General features: G+C 43.7%; 1 protein-coding gene across 4 annotated transcripts in view; it reads left to right on the plus strand.

Annotated features, from left to right (window-relative positions):
- Positions 1 to 22,519, plus strand: part of KIAA1671 (KIAA1671 ortholog) — an 899,111-nt gene that overhangs the window by 250,741 nt on the left and 625,851 nt on the right. For all 4 annotated transcript variants that reach the window (XM_085633358.1, XM_085633361.1, XM_085633359.1 and 1 more), the window contains one exon: positions 1,824 to 1,941. In XM_085633358.1, coding sequence (XP_085489484.1) covers positions 1,824 to 1,941 — 118 coding nt within the window. The remainder of the gene's footprint in view (positions 1 to 1,823; positions 1,942 to 22,519) is intronic.

Below are 22,519 nucleotides of genomic sequence, written 5' to 3' on the forward strand. Positions count from 1 at the left end.
AATTGCAGGTGCGGGACCGCGGCACCCCTGGCGGACGGTCCCGCATTCCGTTACGGTGACGGGCGGACTTTTTCTGCCCGCCATCAGAATAGACACCAAAGTGCTTTCTTTAAAAACATTGCTACTCTCCAGACTGTTCATTGAGTGGGCATCACAGGGACACAATTGCATTATGGACGATCCCAAGTCTGAATCTGGTCAATAAAAACCGGTCATAGCCACCAGGTAGCATTATTAAATAAGATTATATACTAAGTTGTTGAAATCACTTCAGTGTACCGCACAGTGGGCTTTGTGATCTCTGCTGATATTCTAAGTGTCTAGTAGCAAGAGACCCTCTTTTTTTAGCTCTTTTCTCGTGATCATCAACATAGTGCTAGGCTCGGTGAAATATTCTAAATGGCCTAGATCTCGCATAAAATCTTGGCCATACCTTAACCAAGGGATAGTTAGAGCCCCTTCAAATTTTATACTGTCCAGTAAAATGCCCTGATTAAGCATAGTTTTTATCGATGTCCAGATCCTGTGCCATAAAAGAATAGGCTCCATTTTTATGAGGTCAGAAATACGATGATATACTGCTCGGTACTGCCAGGATATATTGTAAGGACGAGTTTTCCACTATTTGTAAGGGGTACACATCAACAAAATCCAAAACCCCTACCCCATACATGGCCGTGGAGGTACATTTTGCCTTATAAATCTTGATGACCTCTGCCAGAAGGCTCCTACCAAACTCTCTTGAGAAATTAGCAAGGATGGCTGTGGTCTTTAAAAGCGCCAATTTTTTTGATCAAAGTATGCCAAAATATGAAAATCTCTTAGTGAACCCTATCTTCTGCTCATCTATATACATATCCCTACACTTCTGACTGCCATGACCACACCTCATTATAAAGGTTTTCGAGGTGTTCACCCTAAGGCCAAGATTGCGCATAAAGGCTGAAAAGCTATTTAAAACCTTTTGCAGTCCCACTTGAGTGCGTAACATCAGAATTGCGTCATCCGCATATAGAAGAGCAGGTATTGGGCTTCCAGTTATTTGAGGGAGACGGCAGTCTTTAATCAGTTCTTCGCCCAGGCCATTAATGTAAAGGTTAAAAATAAAGTGAGCTAGCACGCAACCTTGCATAACCCCCCTCCTTATTAGAAACGGGGCATAGCACTCACCGTTATTACCATACCACACTCTCGCCTTTGCATCACAGTATATCTGTCTGAGAAAGTGGACAATTTGCATTTCCACTCCCATATCCTCTAGGATCTCCCAGATCTTGCTGTGACTAACACAGTCAAAAGCTGTGGTGAGTGACACAAAAGCTAAAAACAGCCTACACTTCTTCACCCGTGTATACTTCCCTATGATAATAGTTAAATTTAAGCTCTGTTCGACGGTCCCTAGGCCCTCACGGAGACCGTATTGGATGTCAGATAAAACCTTGTTGCCCTCGGCCCATTCCTAAGGTCCTTCTAGCATAATTCGACCAACCACTTTTATCAAGGGGTCCAACAATGAGATATAGATATAGATCTATATATATAGAGAGAGATACAAAGAAATATACATATATATTCTATGAAGACTGTGTGTTGGAGTTAGAGACTGAAGGTCACCTTGCAGACTAGGCAGAGCCTTTTACCTGGTGGAAATACTATCTATAGGCCCACTGGAGTACTGGTGTGAATTTAGCAGAGTTTGCATGTGGCAATTTTGTTTTTTCCTTTAAATTTGTAATTTGCCTTTTTAAAATAAAAATGTTGTTGTTAAATGATTCACACACTGAATTAAAGTGGAAGCACAATAATGATATTCTTTAATGTAGGTTTATAAATCAAGGACCGGCCACTGAAGTAAAGTCTGAGAAATCTCTTGAAAAAAACAATGAACATTTTGAAGAAGCCCAACCAGAAAAAGTTCACAAAGATGTAGAAAATCGAAAGGTAAAGTATTAATCCATTTTTGAGATTGCATTTATTATAATTGATCATTATTGATAATGGTTAGAAATGGGGTCTCTAGTTGACAGATGTTTGTACCCTGTCCCGGTAGGGGCCACCACTCTAGTCAGGGCAAATCAGATACACACCCTAAATTAACCTGTGCTCGCCCTCTGCTAGCTTGGCACAGAGCAGTCCGGGTTAATTTAAGAGACAATCTGTAAAATATTTGTGCAACACTTTAATTACAGTATCTCAATGAAAGCACCACAAAAGACTCTATACAGGTTTAGCCAAATAGAGAATATTTATCTGAGTAAAACAAGACCAAAACAACAAAACTCCAATAAGTAAAAGCTGATCTATGAATTTTTAAAGATTAAATGTAAAAACAGTGCTTAGAAGTCAATAGTGCTAGAAGGTTACTTGGGGTCGTGCTAGACCAGGGTAGATCCAAAGTTCAGGCAGACTGTGATCGGCTGCAGGCTGGCTACAGGATACAGGTCCTGCTGACAAAGTACCTTGGACAGAGCATAGCGTGGACACGTCGCATTGTCATCAGTCCATGGATGGAGGCGAGCGTCTGCACCAAACTATGCTGTTGAAGGAAGCTTTGTCAAGGAACCCCTGTATGATGCAGGCACTGCGCCGTTGTCGAGCTGCGCCGGCTGTGGAACCGCTGTTGTTGAGCAGCCTCTGCATTGCCATGAAAGGACTACGCATCGGTGCTGATCGGTGCAAAGCTGCTGCTGTGTCGACGTCTATGTACAAAAACCTGCAGAGACTCATTTCCTAGGCCCAGGACTGGAGGGGGCACCTCATGCAAGAGTTGGACTGACAGATGGCAGAGTCGGGAAGTTTTTTATGTCCTTGAGACTTCAGAAAATAGGAGGCAAGCCAGCAAAACCTTAGAGTCCCTATGCGTTCAATGGAGATGGGTCCAATCCTTTTCCTCAGCAGGACAGAGATCAGCAAGCGGCAGGGCAGCTCAGAGAAGCAATTCCTCAGAACAGTCATTCCAGGCAGAGTGGCAGTTCTTACAGCACAGCAGTCTTTACTCCAGCAGAGTTTTTCACAGGTCCAGTAGTGTACTGATTTGGTAGGTAATTCACAAAGTGTAGCAGTCACCTAGCCCAGACGTGTATTGGAGACCGGCTGCAGGCACAAAGAGAAAAGTTAAGAGCAAAGAAATGTCCACTTTGTAAAAGTGACATTTCTAAAATGGTAATGTCATATCCGATTTTACCACTAAATAGGATTGATCACCACCATTTCAAAGATATGATACAGTAGTCTATTTTAATTTAATATAGACCTCGACTGAGGTAAACCAATATACAAACACATTTAACATGACACTCATATCATCAACTTTAAGCATGTTATGTTAAATCCATTCATCATAGCTTTTTAAGATGACTTTAACTCAAATCTGTTTGAGTTATACCACTTACAGCATTTGTGTTCGTCCGGTGGTTACTTTTCAAGATTTCGATAGACCTTATGAGAAAATAAGGTTGGATCTGTTATAGATCGGCCATAAAATCAGCTTTGGCTATTTAGAAGTTTAAAATCGTTAGCATCATAAACTTTAAAACACCTGTAAAAAAATCTTTAAAAATGTATACAGTTGACAACAAACCAATTCATCCGGTGGTAATTTACAGAGAGTGATTAGATTTTGTACAGAAGGAACATTGTATTTGATTCTAATAGGCCTTAGATACCTCCGCATGGCTTCTACTAAAGTTGGATTTGGGCAAACCGCTAATACATGAGTTAGATCTTGCATTCCTCCCTTACACAAATCTCAGAACCCTGTCGTTTTTTCAGAATTGTTCCACTTTGCTGTATGTGCATTCAGAGGGAGGATTTCTAACCTCAGTAAGAGAATACAGAGGGGAATCCTGTGATCTAATAAAGGATATGCATATTTCTCAGGGGATTTATACACTATAGTTTTTGTATATTCAATATAGTGTTTTCATTGAAGACCATGTTCTACGTCCAGGTCGAAACTTAATCTTGAGTTCAGATTCTTTAAAAAGAGCTTCAAAAGTGCTGGTGTCCACGTTTCTAAAAGTGCTACTGTGCAATGAGATAGGCTAAAAGCTATATTAAGATTCTTATTAAAAGTGTAACGGCTCTTCTCTAAAAGTTTCCAATTTTAAAATATGCCTTAAGGTACCAGAGTTTGTGTGTAAAAGATAAGCCCATCTTATTAAATTAGAGATGGCCCTTGCGTATATGCTTACTAAGGAGAATTCAAGGTGTAATGCTTGTGCCGGGACAGCCTGATTTACTCTTATTAGTCTCCGTAAAGAATTCCCTTCTCTCGTTTTTTAGGTCTCGCCTGAGCCAGCGCTTTAGCGCTGCTCTGGCGAGACTTATAGTAAGCGAGTTTTGGAAGTGCAAACAGTGGCTTTTCAGGCCTCAAAACAGTGCATGTGCGCCGTCCGGGCGCGCGCACCATTTGGAGGCCTGAAAGCACTCGTTTGCTTTCACTTTCGCGGGCCACACGGCCGCTTTGAAGTGTGATCGCGATTGCGATCACTTACATTTCGTGGGCGCTTTGATGTTCTCAGTGAGCCGCGCGGCCACTGCGAACATCAAAGCGCCCGCGAAATGTACACGCCATTTGCCACTCACAGATAACTCCGAAAATACTTCATGTAAATCAGTTTGGAATGTTCTCACTTCAGCCTCAGAACAACATCATTTCCCCCCCTGTTTTTCATCTATCACTTTAATACTTCGGTCTCAATCCACTTTTTTTCTCATCACATTTCCTTTGTTTACCCTTTTCTCGTTTCTTTCTCAAATCCTGGTGCTTGCTCGCTCCTTTTACTGTTTCGCGCATTCTACTTTCTGACTGCACCTCCCCCGTCTCAAAATTATCGTGTTTTTTAATCCCATCACCTCCCGCACTTGCTCTCTGTCTTCCCTTCAGTATGGTATGTGTGTTTTTCTCTATCCACTGTTGCAGGTTCCGTTTATTTCTCTTTTACTTTCCGTTCCTCATAATGTCGCACCTCATTTCCCCCCCCTGTTTTTCATCTATCACTTTAATACTTCTGTCTCAATTTCCTTTGTTTACCCTTTTCTCGTTTCTTTCTCAAATCCTGGTGCTTGCTCGCTCCTTTTACTGTTTCGCTCTTGCCTCCCATATCTTTCTTGTGTCCTATTCAATGCTTAATCATTTTACATCGCTCTCATTTTCCTTTTCTTATCTTTTGTCTCGTGTCTGCTCCATTCTCTCTTCTCTTCCTAGTACTGCTTCTTCAGCTCCCTCGTCCCAGTGTTGTAAACTTATGCAGGAGCCGCTCCCAGCACTTACCATCTTTCACTCACGTTCACACATGGAGTTTGTAGTACTTTTTCTGTGCGGAAATGCGGTAGCAGTGCTGAAGAGAAGTAGCCACTGTGTAGTGCTCGGATCTGTGTTTCTTCGGTGCGTGTTTTTTTTTTTTATGAATACATGTTGTGGGCTAATCAACACGCATGTGCAAAGCGCGGTTGAAAAATACTAAGCAAGCATAAGCTGTCGGGCGTTCACTAAATAGCAGGTATTAGGTATAGCATGCCAAGAAACGTCATGTCTGGCATTCTCTGCAAACTATCACGTGATATTCAGTGTAATGCTGACGGAATGCTCCAAGCACACCCTTAACCGCTGCAACAAGCTGTCCTGGCAACAGAGCGCCCTAGGAAAGCAAACATACGTCTACGTATTGCCAATGCATTTGTGCTACACACTACATTTTGCAACATAGACGAAACGACACCTAACATAGCGCACAGACGAACTATGAACAGACCCCGCATACCGACAGGTTATGATACCTGGGCATCTGCACGGGAAAGAAAAGCAGAGATGATAGGCAATACATGTTGATATACATCAGGACAGAACCAAATTGGAACTGCACCAGGGGCGAAAAAAAGAAGCATAAAAAGTTGTGCCCGAGAAAAATGGTATAAGTGAGCTTGACTGTCGCCTGACAAAGGTCTGGAAACAGGCATATAACATTGCTTTCACCAAACAACAATGGCCTCAATGATGCACGCTTTCTGCGCCAGGAGAAACAAGCATTAGAGCTGCAATAGTTCTCGCTTTTTACTAATTTAAAGATATTGCCATTGCTATAAATATAGTTTATAAAACAAACACATAAAGTCAGGCCATTATCATTTAGAATGCCAATAGATACTATTACATTATTAATAGCAATGCAAACTGCTCACACTTCCCTAATGCGAGACCTATTGCATTGCAAATGCTTGTACTGAATCTAGGTTTTTATGTGCATATATTCTAGACCGTAGGTTAAGATAGGTGGGATTTTCATGCGCTATACCTCTAACATAGGTTGGAAATGTCTATTTCCAGAAGAGGAGTATAGCCTCAACAGTGCTCGTTCATCGGCATCTGCCTTTTGACCTATGTGTTGTAGATGGGAGGAGTTCTGTAGGGTTTGGGTAAAAATCCGACCGAAGTACATGTATTCTTTAACTAACTCGAGTGGTTTCCCCCCCAATGTCCAATTAAATTGTAGCAATCGTTTTTTCCCCTTGAAAGGTAGCATTTCGGTTTTTAAAATATTTGGGAACTAAAAAATTATCATCTGCGTAGCCGCTTAATACGTTTAAGTTTCTTTGGAGTCCTTTCGGCGTAAGGTCTAAAATCACGATGTCGTCCCCGTACATTAAAATATATATGTCACTCGATGCTAATTTCGGCGGGAAAACTTTTACATATGTAAAGTGCTCTGGTAAGTCACTTAGATACAAAGAAAATAGCAAGGGGGCAAGGAGACATCCCTGTTTTAGGCCGTTTGACGTGAGGATTGGTCTAGTTAGACTCACCCCCCATTTGAACTCTACACCACGTTTCTGTGTGGAGGGATATCGTTATTGTAAGTAAATTTTGTGGGATTCCCAACCTCACCAGTTTCTTTAAAAGGGTAGGCCTATCTACCCCATTAAAGGCTGTAGTAAAATCAATAAAAGCACAGTATACAGTTTGCGATTTTGAGACAACATATTTGACTAGAATCGTTTGTAAAATTGCAATATTGTCTATAACTGAGTGTTATGGACAAAATCCGGCCTGGGACATAGGGATTGCGCCGCTGGAAAAGGCCCAGTGTTTAAGATCTAAAATACAGGCTGCAAAGATTTTTCCAGTTGCATCGAGTAGGGCTATTTGTCGGTAATTCTTTGGGTGAGTTCTGAGCCTTTTTTTAAGATGGGGACCACAATGCTCCCCCACCATGATTTTGGGATATCTCCTGTTCCAAAACAGTAGAAAAATAGGGGGGATAGAAATTTGCTCCTCTCCTCTGGGTTTGATTGTAGGACCTTAATCGGTATCTTATCCGATCCCATTGCTGCTGTAGATCTTGCAGCCTTTATAAAATAAGCTATTTGTTTTGTTGTTGAGACTATCACGTCGTCCCTTGACTGATCCTTTCCTGCAGACAGTTATGTATATATGTTTCCCAGGTCGATGCTGGCACTGGGAGTGCTTGTGTTGTTTTCCTAATGCCCATTTGTTTGGCTACTAGGCTCCAGAATACTTTGCTGTTTTTACTTTTGACTGCCAATTCAATGTCTATCCAGTTCTTGTCTTTTTCCTCTCGCAGTTTTTTCACTTTTTTCCGTTCTCGTTATTTTTTCAACTTTATTTCTTCCTGTCTTGACCCAGAGAAGTTTAAAAACTGCAGTCGAATCAGGCTATTTAATTTTACTGATTCGTAATCTTTGTTCTTTGCTTTTTAATGGCTCCTTCTCTTCTCATGTCTGTTTGAATGTTCCTGAAGAGATGCCACAACTGCAAACACTGTCTCTTCATAATTCATTATCGGGTTAGATAATTTTTTAAGGGGGTATAAGTAGGTAGCTTAAATCGCGGTGTTCATTGCCTCAATTGCTTTTGAGTTCCAGATGATCCCACGGTTTTTATGATCTACGGTAGCATGGCCATTCCAGGAGTCAAATGACCACGGGGTAGTAGATTGCAATGAGAGTTCTATATCCAAAGGCAGAGGGGCATGATCACTTTCATATGCATATTCATGTGTATTCAATGATTGTACTTTCTGAAAGAGGTCCTTGCTACAAATTACATAGTCTAAAATTGATATGCCATTATTACCTGATCTGGGATAAGCGGCCGAAATGTCCCCTTCTACTCTACCATTTAGGATTACTCCATTCATTGCATTAACATGGGAGAGTAGAAGTTTCCCTCGCTTATTGGCTTTTATCTCTGTTGGAAATAGCGGCTTTGGAATAAAGCAGGCTTTTCCACGTTTTCCCCTCATTATCCAAAGTGTTAGATATTTTCCCATTAATGTCTCCAAAAATTAATACTGGTGGGTAGCCTTTATGGGCCATAGTCATTTCAATCTTTTCAAATATTTTTACTAATAAAGAGTCATAGCGAGGTCCTGGCGGAATATAAACATTGAAAATTAGTAGATCCTGGAGGATGTTCAGACTTTTATTTTGATGTTTTATCTTGATGCACTGAGCATTTTGGAGACCCAGTTCAATAATTTCTAGATCCCAATAGATTTCTTCTTTTAGGAGAATAGCAAGGCATCCTTTTGCATGCCCCCTTTTTGTAGCCTCAGCTGCGATGTCGAACACAAAATAATTTTTATGAATAAAAGTGTCTACGGACCAAGTTTCTTGTAGAAAAATAATCGGTTGGGACTTTTCAAGTAAATGAGCTAACTTTTCTCGAGTTTTCCCAGCAATATTCCAGGAGATAATGGTTAAGCTTTTGCTAAAAAGGAAACGTTATTACGTTCCCTTGTTTATTACTATTCAAGTTTCCAGATATCCAAGACCATATGTTTTCTTTTTCTTGCGGCTCGAATTTTGGAGATGTCTGGTTTCAAATTTGGCGCTCGCCTTGACTGACTAATATTATTAAGGATCCTTCTGGCGCTCATTTGAGGTTTTGGCACACTATTCACGTGATTATGCTGAGGGTAGATGTTAGACTTGGGGGTCTCTAGTTGGCACAGGTATGCACTTGTGACAAATAGGGACCCTCGCCTCTAGTCAGGGTAAGGGGGTACACTCCTAAAATAACCCCTGCTCACCCCCTTGGTAGCTTTGCACGAGCAGACAGGCTTATCTCAGAGGCAGTGTGTAAAGCATTCGTGAACACTTAGAGTAATCAAGTGACAACACTACAGATGGACACCACACAGGTTTTATAGCAAAAATAAGTATTCTTTATATAGATTTACCACAAGACCATAAACGACAAAAATCTACAATTCTGTTACTTTAAGATGTAAGAATTTAGCTTAGTTCTCTTTAGTTCTTAAATGCGACACTTTAAGTCAATGTACCTTTAGATGCGACACGCAGGGCAACGAAAGTGCTGCGTCGATGTTGATGCGATGAAAGTTTGATGCAAAGAACTAAAGACGTGAAGATATTCCAGATGCGGCACGCTTCTCCGATGTAGCGAGAAGGCTCGATTTGATGTGTCAGCGGCGATATTCTTCTCCGACGTTGCGAGACGCTTCCGCTCGATGCGACAACTGCTGCAGCGACACACTTTATGTGATGCGACGACAAAAGCTCCGACGGCGGCACGCTTCTCCGTGGATGCGAGGTGCTTTTCTTGATGCGGTGCAATGAGACCGCAACAGCGGTGTCATCCAAGATGCGACGAACGCGGTTGAGATGGCGACACGCTTCTTCCTCGATGCAAAACTCTTCTCTTGATGCGGTGCAATGCGTCGGCTACGATGGCTGCGATGGCGACACGCTTCTTCGAAGATGCGAGACGCTTTCGCTCGATTCGACAACTGCAGCGGTGAAACCCCTTTACGCGATGCGATGACAACAGCGGCACGCTTCTCCTTCTTGAGTTGCGCTTCCAGCTCCTTGTGAGACACAGTCCCTCAGAAGGCCCCAAACCAGCAGCAGGCACTTCCAAAGAACTCTGGGGAGCTGGTGGTTGAAGTCGTTTGTCCCTGAGACTTCAGCAGGAGGCAATGTCTTTTCCAAGCCCTTGGAGATCCTACACAAGTTGAGCAAAAGTACACACAAAGTTCCTTTCTCCTCACTTTGGCAGTATGCATCCCCTGCAGGCCAATCCCCCAGTTTCAGGGATAGTTTCTTCTTGGTTCCTCTCCTCAGCAGAGGTTTCTTCTCATTTTCCCAAAGTGATCTAAATTCTTTGGATCAGGGTCCCAATACTTACACCCCAAAATCCTTTGTCCTCTGAGGGCAGAGGGGCCTTTGCCTTGTTCAAACCGGTTCTGGTCAGTCCTGGAGCACTTTGTTTACCTGACTCCTTCTTTCCTTTCAGAGTGCAGGGCAGAGACATCAGACGCACCACAGGAGGTGGAACCAGCATTGTGGAGGGAAGGCACAGCCCTATTCAGGTCCCAGGTGCAGCTCCTCCCTCCCATCTAGATGCAGATCTCACTATTCACCACTGGGCCACCTCACCCTGTCTTCTTGAATTCCCCAGCCCTGTCACTCAAACTCCAGACAACAAATACACAGCCTAGCAGAGGCAGGTTTGAATGGTTAGACAAGAAAATACCTACTTTCTAAAAGTGGTATTTTCAAACACAGAATGTTAAAACCAACTTCACTAACAGATGTATTTTATCATTCTGAGTTCATGCATACTAAATTCGAATTTCTACCATGTTCCCGGAGTCAGTTAGGATTATAAAATGTAATAACCAAACTGCCCAATCTGGCCTATGGAGAACAGGTAGCCTTGCAAAGTTAAAAACGAAAATGGCTGTAACTCACTATTAGAACATGCCACACACATCAGGGCATGTCCTAACTTACAATGCACCCTGCCCATGGACCTACCATAGGGGTGTCTGATATGAAGAAAAGGGAAGGTTTAGGGAATGGCAAGTGGGTGCAGTCAGCATGACAGTACCAGACTGCACGCAGGACCTGCAATGGCAGACGTTAGACACACTTTTACAGGCTGCTTCTGTGGGTGGCACAACCAGTGCTGCAAGCCCACCAGCAGTATTTGGATTTACAAACCCTGGGCACTCCTGGTGCACTGTACTAGGGTCTGACAGGTAAACCAAACCAGCCAATCATGGAATCACAAATTCATACATCAATTTACAATAGGTAGCACTTGCTCTGTGGCACTGGACAGCAGTGGCACAGTGCCCTGAACAACTAACGCCAGCAAAAACACATGAGGCAACAGCAAAACCTAGAAGAGAGACCCACGCCAAGGTGTCAGGTCTAACAGTTGGTCTTACTCTCCATATTATCCTTTGACCTGTTGAACTCTATACCCTTTGTTTTAGCTTTGACCACGTTGAAACCATTTTTATGAAGTTTGTCTCTTTCTTTTAAAATGATAGTCGGGATAACGTTAGACCAATACTCCACGTTTGCCACCGTTAGGTTTGATTTATTCGGGAACACTACTAATTTTATTTCTAAAGAGGTAAGTAAATGAAGTTGAGGCATTTCAGGTAATAATTTAAAAATTCTCCCACAATTTAAAGGAACTGTATCACTAGGGAATAGGTCTATCAATTCCACAATATAAGAGACAGTTTGGTCTTCTTTTCCATATGTATTTATTGTTGGAGAATACATTTCCTATTTCCTCAGTTTATTTTTTCCTGACATTCCTTTATATTTTTTCCTGAGAAAGTTTGCGCCAGAGGGTTTAATTTTCTTTTTCCCTGTGTCCTTTTAGTTTCAGATGGAAGAGAATGTTTATCTTTGGTTTGAGTTATCTCTTGATTTTCCATAATTGGATCATGCCTCTGAATTATCTGTTCTGGTATTTGCGGGAATTTTACTTTCCTACTTGATAGTCTCGATTTTTCGTTTTGATCTTTTTTTTTACTGTTCCTCCCCTTTATAATGTCTCTTTCTTTGGCTTTGACATGAGCTTGGGTTCTTCTAATGTTGAAAGGTTTATAGGAACCTTTTCCAGATGCTTTTGTGTTTGGGTTCATATTCTTTGATGATTCTTTTGTTTAAAAATGGCAAATAAAGGTATCTCGGGTTGAGAAATGCTTTCAACCTTGGTTTCCTTGAATAAGAGTAAACTTCTTCAGCTTGTCTGAGCTTATTTTTGCTTTTTTTAAGTAGATCCCTCTGTTTCTGTTTCCTTTTGTACTTTTCCTATAAGGTGGTTAGCTGCTTGTAGATTTGGAAGAAGTTCTTCTTGACTTGTAGCTTTTCCTGTATGACTTGATATAATGTTGGAATTTTGGTTGGGTTGCTTTTTCCTCTTTTTTCCCACAAGGTATTGTAAAATTCCAGTTTGCGTTTCAAGAATTATGTCCAGGTATTCATCGTTTTTCTCGAGCAGGGCCAATATAGATTCCAAAATTCTCTGTAATGAGAAGCAAGCGTTACATATGTCTTCTCATCTGTTTGGGCATTGAGGTGCATTGAAGAATGTTGATTCTTTTAATTGTGAGCAATTTTCGGAGCAGACCGTAGCATTAGTTGGAGTGCTATTGAGTGGTTGTGTAGTCTCTTTATAAATTAAAGGAGACAGGTGAGGAAGACCCAATGAGAAGTTTATATCTGGTAAAGTGAAGTCGGTATCTAGAATTGCAGGGGGAAGCTCTTAGGCTATATTTAGGTGAAATTATTCCTGGTCCACCCCCCCAGCCCCCCCCCCCCGTTGACCGTTGTTGGACATTCAAACGCGATATAAGACTTGTTGTTTGGACAGTTCATACACAAAAGAAATAGAGTGAAACAGAAAAATATCTTTTCAGTCTCTCGGGACAAACCTAAGGGAAAGTATCAGAGATCTCAATAGAAGGATAGAACTGTCAGAAATTTGCCATAACAGGTGGTTACAATCGGATGGACTGACATCGCACAAACCGTACATGAAGTCATATATACAAGGAAAAATAATAACTTAGATTGTGTAGGCAATCGACATCCGAGAAAGGACGTGTAAACCGGTGTGATCGCTCGGTACTCTGTGAACTGGTCATATAACATTGAGTGATGGAATCCTGATGAAGGCATTGCCGAAACGCGTTGGTTCTCTCACCATGAGTTTTTCCATTACGTGTTATTGATGATCTATTGTTTCTCCATTACGTGTCATTTATGATCTAATGTTTTCAAGATCCTATGTATATAGCTTAAACGTTGTTGAAAATACTAGAAAGTAATTCAAGCATAGCATTACACTCGTTAATAATTGAATTGAGAACATTGAACCCTCTAATCCTGTATCAGCAATTGGATTGAATATCTATGTACATGTGGTTCTTTGAATAATGATATGATCAAAAGTAATTGCTTTTTTCCTCAGTTTTTGTAAATAGGCACATCTATATGTCTTTTTATCTTTTTGATATAAGGAATTAATCCTACAAATGAATTCAGAATAATAATATTCAGCAAAAAAAGAAATAAAAATTGAAAAATACATATTTATGTTATCATTTCTGTCTTTAATAATTAGGTGTTCATAGTTTGGCTCATTTAGCGCTCCTTCTTGCATAGTATATCAGTCATACAGCCAAAAATCCTTTATCTCCCCCCTTTTCCAAGTGGAGGTAGTAGTAAACATTTTTGTAATATCTACTATTCCTGGGACTGCTCCAATGTGGGGTGCTCGGTGTGCTCTTTCTCATGGATTGTGTTGTGCCAAGTCTTTTCATGTGTTCTGTGCAAGATCTGAGCTTTTTATAGGCCATAATTGTAAATTACTGAGGGGAAGCAAAGGAGTCACCTCGTGGATTGTCAAGGTCTAACGAGCACTTACTGCAATTTCGCGCCTATGCGTATCTAAAGCGTAATCTTATTTCAGTGCAAGCAGTGTTCCTGTCTAACCAGGAATTACAGCTTAAAAACAGTTTTAAGGCATCCCCAATGCTAGCCTATGAGAGGAGTAGGCCTCAAAGCAGTGAAAAAACTAATGTCGCTGTTTGTCGTTGCCAGGTCATGTAAAACTCAAAAGTACATGTCCTGCTTTTTAGTTGTACAACACCCTGCCCTTAGGGTCAATTAGGGCCTACCTTGGGGGTGACGTGTGTGAAATGAAAGGGGGGGGAATCAAGGCTTGGCAAGTGCTTCTAAATGCCAAATCAAGATGACAGTAAACTGCACACACAGGCTTGGCAGTGGCTGGCCTGAGGCAGGTTTGATAGGCTACTTTTGTGGGTTTGCATGAACCTCCTGAGGCCTGTGGTCACTCTGAATCAGGAAGTGAGTGTCTAACAGGTATGGCCTCAATGTCTTCAGTGCTCAAACCACATCGACAGCTACTCTTTCTGGTGCACTCCACCTCTGTTCCAGGAGGAGTAACCTCCTGGAGATGAAGGCTACAGGTTGGTCCAGTCCTTCATTGAGCTGTATAGTGCTGCCCATGCCATGTTCTTAGACCTCTATCTGAATGATAAACTCCTGGGAGAAGTCAGGGGTCCTGAGCACGGGAGCTGTGCACATGGCTTTCTCCAGGGAGTCAAATGCAGGTTGGCATGCCTCTGTTCAAATCCCATTTCTGGGCTGCTTCTCGGAAGTCAGCTCAGTCAAGGGGGCAATAATGGAGCCATATCCTTTGACAATCCTCCAGTACCCAGTGAGACCCAAGAATGCTCTGACGTGAGTCTGGGTTTTGGGGGCTTCCAGGCCCTGATGGTTTGTTTCTAACTTGGCCTGAAGGGGTTGCCCTTTCCCCCCCTGCCAAACAGGCATCCCAAGTACACCACCGACTGCTTCCCTATCTGGCACTTACTGGCCTCGATAGTCAAGCCTGCCTGTTGAAGGGCCTGAAGCTCTTCCCTGAGGCGAAAGAGGTGGTCCTTCCAAATGCTACTGAAGACTGCTATGTTATCCAGGTAGGTGGCTGAGAAGGCCTCCAAACCATCAAGGGCCTGAATCACCAGCCTCTGAAAGGTGGCAGGGAGGTTTTAATCCAAAGGGCATCACTCTAAACTGACAGTGGCCCTCTGGATCAGAGGAGGCCGACCTTTTCTTGGCACCTTCTGTTAGGGTGATATGCCAATACCCAGATGTAAGGTCACAGATACTTAAGTAGTGGGCAGCCCATAACCTGTCAATCGGCTCATCCACCCTAGGGATGGGATGAGCATCAGTTTTGGTCACAGAACGTAGCCCTTTATAATCCACACAGAACCTCAGTTCAGGCTTAGGGTCCGATGGGACAACTTTTGGTACCTTAACCACAGGACTGGAACAGGGGCTACTGGAGGGATCTATCACCCCCAACTCCAACATCTTGGAGACTTCAATCTTGATGCTGGCCCTCACCTTATCCGACAACCTGTAAGATTTATTCTTGACTGGGAGGTTGCTCCCACTGTCCATATCATTAGTTCACAGGCGGGTAATCCCACGAGTAAGAGAGAGAAGAGTACTGATCCAACACTTGGTGAGCCATTCTGCTGTTCTGGAGTAACTCCTTCCACAGACCCATACTTCTCCTAGGAGGCTAAAAGGTCAGAGGTTCACTCTCCTCCTCCTCTCCTCCTCCTCTGCTCCATCTGTCACCAGCATCATGGTGAGCTCATACCTCTCAAAGTGTTGTTTTAAGTGTTTGATGTGAAGTACCCTATGGGGCTGCCTGGGGGTCTTGAGGTCCACCACGTAGGTGGCCTTACCCTTCTTCTCCATTACCTCTTAGGGCTCAGTCCAATGGTCCTGAAGGACACTAGGCTCTACAGGTACCATGACCCACACTTTCTGCCCAGGCTGTAACTCCACAGTGGCAGAACTGTGGTCATACCACTATTTCATCACAGCCTAACTGGCTTCTAAATTGCTTTCACAACTTAGCCAGTTGGCTTTGGAAGGCCAACATGTAGCTCACTACATCCTGGGTAACTTTCCTGGTATCTTGCTCCAACCCTCCTTCACCAAACTGAAAGGTCCTCTAACAAGGTGCGTATACAGAAGATAAAAGGTGCTGAAGCCCACTCCCTTCTGCTGTACCTCCCTGTAGGAAACCAACTGTCGGGCAAGAGGATATGTGTGAATGAACTAGGGGACCCCTGTGTGGGAATAACGGCTTCAAGTGCAGGTAAGGTACAGGCAAAGCAACACAAAAAAACCCTGGCAGACAATACTATATTTAAATTACAGAAATATATTTAGGCCATCAGTCCATGTGAAAAAAGCAGTACACTTTATTAAATTTATCCCAAAAATATATAATGTCGCAAAGCAGATTCAATCATATTCTTGTACATAGGGCAATGGATACCTCCTCTATACAATTGGATAAATATTTAATTGCGCAAACATTACAAAAAAATGAATGTTTCATGTCAACAAGATAATACAATGAGACACGACAGAAGATATATGAATATCACATACATCAACATTTAAAACCATGTAGTATATACAGTGAAAAAGGCTAGAAAAATATAATTTGTGTTTCAGGGCAAGAGGATATCCCACTTGCTCCTCAGGCAGACCTCTGATCATGCCTTTCTGGCTCTTCTTGAATCTCTCAACAAGCCCATTGGTTTGGGGGTGGTAAGGGGTGAAGAACTTGTAAGTTACTCAACACTATTTCTACATGGAGTGCATATATGCAGAGAGGAAATTGTGCCCATGTCAGACACAACTACCTTGGGGAAACCCACTTAGTTAAATAGGCCCCATCAGGACCTTTCCCACAGCAGGTGCTGTTGTGGTCCTCAAAGGGATGGCCGCTTGGTACCGGGTGGCTTGATCCATCTGATCCAGGATTAACCTGTTGCCTAAAGCAGTCTGAGGAGCCATAGACCCAACAATGCCGATGCCCACCCTCTCAAAGGAGGTGCTAATGACACTTAGAGTGTGGGGGCTTTCAGCCTCTGCCCTGTATTCCCACTGGCCTGGCAGGTCACACAGGTCCTGCAGAACACATCTGAGGGCCAGAAAAAGTGGGAGACAAGCCTTGTAAATGTCTTTTCTTGACCCAAGTGTCCTGCCACAGGAATCTCAAAAGAGAATTCCAGTAAGAAGGCCCTGTAGCATTGGGGACCACAAGTTCCCTTGTTGTCCTATGCACAGGAACCTTAGGCCTTCTATAAAGGAGGTTGTCCTCTAATTAAATGTGATTGCTCCCAGAGACATCGCATGCTGCTTGGGCTTCGGCCTGTTTTCCCATGCCCTCAAAGATTTGGGCTCTACAGACCTAGAATCACCTATCGCAAAGGCCGTAATCTCGGGGATATCCTTATGCATGGAGATATCACTGAACAACAGAATATGGCTACGCACAACCTCAAAGGCTCTTACCCGTGCAGCCATTGTAAGGAATGCAAGGCAAGCCACATGGTCAAAGAATTCAATGTACCCGATTCCAACAGAAAAAGACCTATCTCGCAATTCGTTTCGTGTAGTACCACATATGCAATATACGTTCTGGAAATATGGTGTACCAACATGAATTTTCGTGTGTAATGTAATATATATACTGTTACACTAGGTACTCTAAGATGGCCGCCATGGTCTCTGTGTATTGCTGCAGATACCTAATATCCTTCTATGTTCAGTACAGAGACTATGTATTGCACTGGTTTTCACTCGGCTCACTGTGTGATCAAGGAAGTTATCTTCCGAAACGCGTAACCTTGAGCCATAATAAGGGACCTTTCATTGGATTCTGAGCGTGTGATTTACTTTGCTTGGTTTGGAATCTATCGTGCCGGTCCAGCTCTTACCGGCATCATCGCGCCACCGGACTACAGGCGGAGCTTAAAGGAGGAGCATCCTAGGCTTGAATATATGTATGTATGTGTGTATGTATGTGTATACATATGTATGTATGGGTATACATATGTATGTTTGTATGTATGTGTATACGTGTGTATGTGTATACGTGTATATACGTGTACATATGTATGTATGGGTATACATATGTATGTGTGTGTATACATATGTATGTGTGTATATATATGTGTGTATGTTTGTGTGGATTGTAGCTGCCATTCTCTTCTGCCATTCTAAAGCTGGCTGACCGCTTACTTTCAAACCCAAGGCTCATTCCACAAGGGTAGTATCATCTTCAGTGGCGCTCTTCGCTGCAGTACCATTGGACAAAATTTGCATCGAAGCAAGATGGAGAACCGTTCATACATTTAAGCGCCATTACTGCCTAGATTTGGATACAGATGCGGAAGCAGCTGTAGGTCAGTCTTACGCAATCTATTTCAGTCAGGTAAGCCTCTGTTGTGGAGGTATTTATTTAAAATAAAAATTTGTATGTGTGTATGCGTGTGTGTATGTGTGTGTGTGTAGTGTATGTATGTGTATATATATATGCGTGTGTATATGTATACGTGTGTATTACCTACTGGCGGTCACCAGTAGGTAGTTATAGTTAGAACCTAGTTTCCATATGAGAAGCATTTTTTGATTTGCTAATAACTTTGCCGTCGTTTGACGAATCTTCGCAAAATGTTCTCAAAAAGTCTAGCCAGGTCAGCTCCTATCCTGAATGTTTCGGGATGATTCGTCAAGCGGGGGTTGAGAAAAAAGGGGGGTCCCAAAACGCGTTTTCTCCATGTTAATTGCCATAGGAAATTTTGAGGCAGGCTACAGCCCAAACTGCTGAACGGAATTACCCCAAATTTTGCTAAAAGGTAGTGCTTGGTTCAGAAAGCAACCTTTTGTAAAATGGTGTAAATCAGTTCAGTAGTTGCTGAGAAAATCAAAACATTTAAATATTGATATCTATGGCCGAGGAGGATTGGCGAACCCTCTCGACCATGAGCTTTATTCTAATTGGCTGTCAACACTCCATACCAGGAAGTGTTGGCAGCCATCTTGTGACTCGGTAGAACCACGGGGCCCCCTCCACCCCCCAATTTTTTAAAAATAAAAGGAAAGGCTGGCCCGGACCATAAATGGCCTAAGGAGGGGGGCCACGTGGGCCCCCCACAATCATTTAAAAAAAAGTATGGCCATGCCCCGGGGGATGGGGTCCCTGGGCCGAAATTGGCCTTGGGAGGGGGGCCGTGTGGCCCCCTTCCAGTTTTTTTTTATAAACTAAAAAAAAAAGAGCAGGCCCTGGGGGATGGGGTCCCCAGAGCCACAATTAATGTAAAAGAAGGGGAGCCACACAGCTCCCCTGGTAAAATATTTTTTAAAGCCGGCATCACAGTGAGGCCCCTCCCCCTCCCTGCAGCACTCAGCAAACGTACGTTGTAAGTTGGGGAATAAATTATCCTTGAATACTGAGGGGTCCCTTGGGGCCAACTAGCCAACCAGGGACCTCCAGTATGCGCCAGGGAGCTGCGTTGCAGAGAGGTGGTCTGAGGCCACGCCCCTTTTCACACCACTCTGCAACGCAGCTCTGTGGCGCTAACTGAAGGTACCTGGTGGGCTAGTTGAACCTCAGGGACCCACAGGACTGAAGGGGAATTAATCTCCCAATGTACAAAGCGCCAGGGGGTGCGTTTGCACAGTGGTGCATGGAGGGGGCGGGGCCTGACATAGCAAGTGTGCAAACGCACCCCCTGGCACACTGTAAATTTGGGGGATTAAGTCCCCTTCAATCCTAAGGGTCCCTGGGGGTGAACTAGCCCACCAGGTAACTCCAGTATGTGCCAGGGTGCTGCGTTGCAGAGAGGTGGTCTGAGGCCACGTCCCTTTTCACACCTCTCTGCAACGCAGCGCTGTGGCGCTTACTGGAGGTAGCTGGTGGGCTAGTTGGCCCCCAGGGACCCTCAGGACTCAAGGGGATTTAATCCCCCAATTTACAATGCTCCAGGGGGCGCATTTCCACAGTGGTGCAGGGAGGGGGCGGGGCCTGATGTGCCCAGTGTGCAAACACGCCCTGTGGAGTCCTTGCAGCACTCTAATGATCCACTCAGTACCCATGTACTCATGCAATGACCCAGGCACTAACACATGCAGTGCTACAATCCCCTAAGCACTACTGATGCAGTCCAGCCATCTCATTGTCACTACCCATGCACTCCTCCAATCACCCAGCCAGCACCATGTACTTATCCAATCACTGTGCCAAAACCCAAGCACTTATAAATTCACCATGCACTCTCCTTGCAGTACTCTAGTCATCCAGTCAGTACCCATGTACTCATGCAATGACCGAGGCACTAACTCATGGCAAATACAGAGGAGGTAATGCTAATCACAGGGATACCCCAACGCATAGTGTTCCATAGTGTATGTAGGTGTTTTCACTGTATTCTAAGTGTCTTTTAGCATAGCACTGGCTCCGGTCCTGGTTAGTCAGTCAGGCTCTTCTGTTGGTTCTTTCTGCACAGCTCTTGCTTTTTTATACACTTTTCTTCGTCTTTCCGGACTTCTGTTGCCTCCTTCTGTAAGCACAGTTACAAATTAGCATTTAAAAAACCATTCAAATTCACTGAAAAAACCATAGGTTTCACACATGTTATAGTTAGTTGGACATTTCACTCGTACAAAACCATAGAAATTCCCCCGTTATAGTTAGTTCAGCTAACTAGAACTTGCGCCCCCGCAATGCACTGCTGATGACGTCACATATTACATTATTCATGACATGGTCAGTGACATCACTGATGACATCTCAAATGACATCACTGATGGTGTATGTATATATATATGTGTGTATATATGTGTGTATGTGTGTATATATATGTGTATATATTTGTGTGTGTATATATATTACCTACTGGCGATCGCCAGTAGGTAGTTATAGTTGGGACCTTGTTTCGTTTCAAAAAGCGTTTTTCGTTTCCCAATAACTTTGGTGCCGGTTGACGAATCTTCGTGAAATTTTCAAAACGTTGGTCCCGCTCCGGTCAGATCCTATCCTGAAAGTTTCGGGATGATTCGCCAAGCGGGGGCCTAGGAAAAAGGGGGGTCCCAAAACAAGTTTTCTCCATGTTATTTCCCATAGGAAACTTTAGACACGACTACACCCCGAACAGCTGAACGGAATTGCACCAAATTTGGCAAAAAGGTAGTCCTTGGTTCAGAAAGAGACCTTTTTTTTTAAATGGTGTAAATCCGTTCAGTAGTTCCTGAGAAATTAAAGGGAAAAAATCTTTATATATCTGTGCGCGACCTAACTACACAAGCACGAGCTTGGCTCTAATTGGCTGCCATCACTAAAATCCAGGAAGTGTTGGCAGCCATCTTGGTGCAGTGCTTTTTAGGTCTCGCCTAGCAATGCAGCGCATGCGGTTCTCACCACACAAACACAATTGCACTCCCCAAAACCCTAAAACACTACCCCAGCACGACTCCCTACAATGCCCGAACACCACTGCACTGCCCTAAACCCTGAAACACTACCCCCAGCACGACCCCCCTACATTGCCCGAACACCACTGCACTGCCCTCAACCCTGAAACACCACCCCCAGCACGACCCCCTACACTGCCCGAACACTACTGCACTAAACCCTGAAACACCAGCCAGCACGACCCCCTGCACTGCCCGAACACCACTGCCCTAAACCCTGAAACACCAGCCCCAGCACGACCACATACACTGCTGGAACACCACTGCATTGTCCTAAACCCTGAAACACCAGCCCGACCCCCCTACAGTACCCGAACACCACTGCACTACCCTAAATCTACCCCCAGCACGACCCCTTACACTACCCAAACACCACTGCACTACCCTAAACCTACCCTCAGCACGACCCCCTACACTACCCAAACTGCACTGCACTACCCTAAACCCTAAATCTACCCTCAGCACGACCCCTACACTACCCAAACACCACTGCACTACCCTAAACCTACCTCCAGCAAGACCCCCTACACTGCCCGAACACCACTGCCCAAAACCCTGAAACTCCACCCCCAGCAAGACCCCCTACACTGCCCGAACACCACTACACTGAACCCTGAAACACCAGCCCCAGCACGACCCCCTACAGTACCCATACACTACTGCACTACCCTAAACCATAAATCTACCCCAGCACGACCCCCTACACTACCCAAACACCACTGCACTACCCTAAATCCTAAAACACTACCCCCAGCACGACCCCCTACACTACACAAAAACCACTGCACTACCCTAAACCCTAAAAAAGTAACCACCACCCCATGCCCAATACCCCTTACCTCTCACTCTTCGTGGTTCCTCTCTCCTCATGGTTCCTGCTTCATGTCGTCTCTGAGGGGCGTTGCACGTCGTTGGGAGGAAAAAATGCGTGGTAATGACTTTGCGATGTACTGTGTGTGTGTGTGTGTGTGTGTGTGTGTGTGTGTGTGTGGGGGGGTGTGGGTGTGTGTGTGGGGGGGGGGTGTGTGTATATATATATATAAGATTGAGGTACATTACACTTACAAATTTTCATTTAAAAAACCTTTGAAATTCACTGGAAACCCATAGGTTTCAGGCACGTTATAGTTAGTTGGACATTTCACTCGTACAAAACCATAGAAATTCCGGCGTTCTAGTTAGTTCAGCTAACTATAACTCGCGCCCCCGCAATGCACTGCTGATGACGTTACATATTGCATCATTCATGATATGGTCAGTGATATCACTGATGACATCATCCACGGGAACATCTGATGCACCTCCTCACACCTGAATAACCTTTTATACACCCACTCTAAAATATAGACTA

The sequence above is a fragment of the Triturus cristatus genome, chromosome 11 (genome assembly GCF_964204655.1).
Source record: "Triturus cristatus chromosome 11, aTriCri1.1, whole genome shotgun sequence".
In the NCBI taxonomy this organism is placed as follows: Eukaryota; Metazoa; Chordata; class Amphibia; order Caudata; family Salamandridae; genus Triturus; species Triturus cristatus.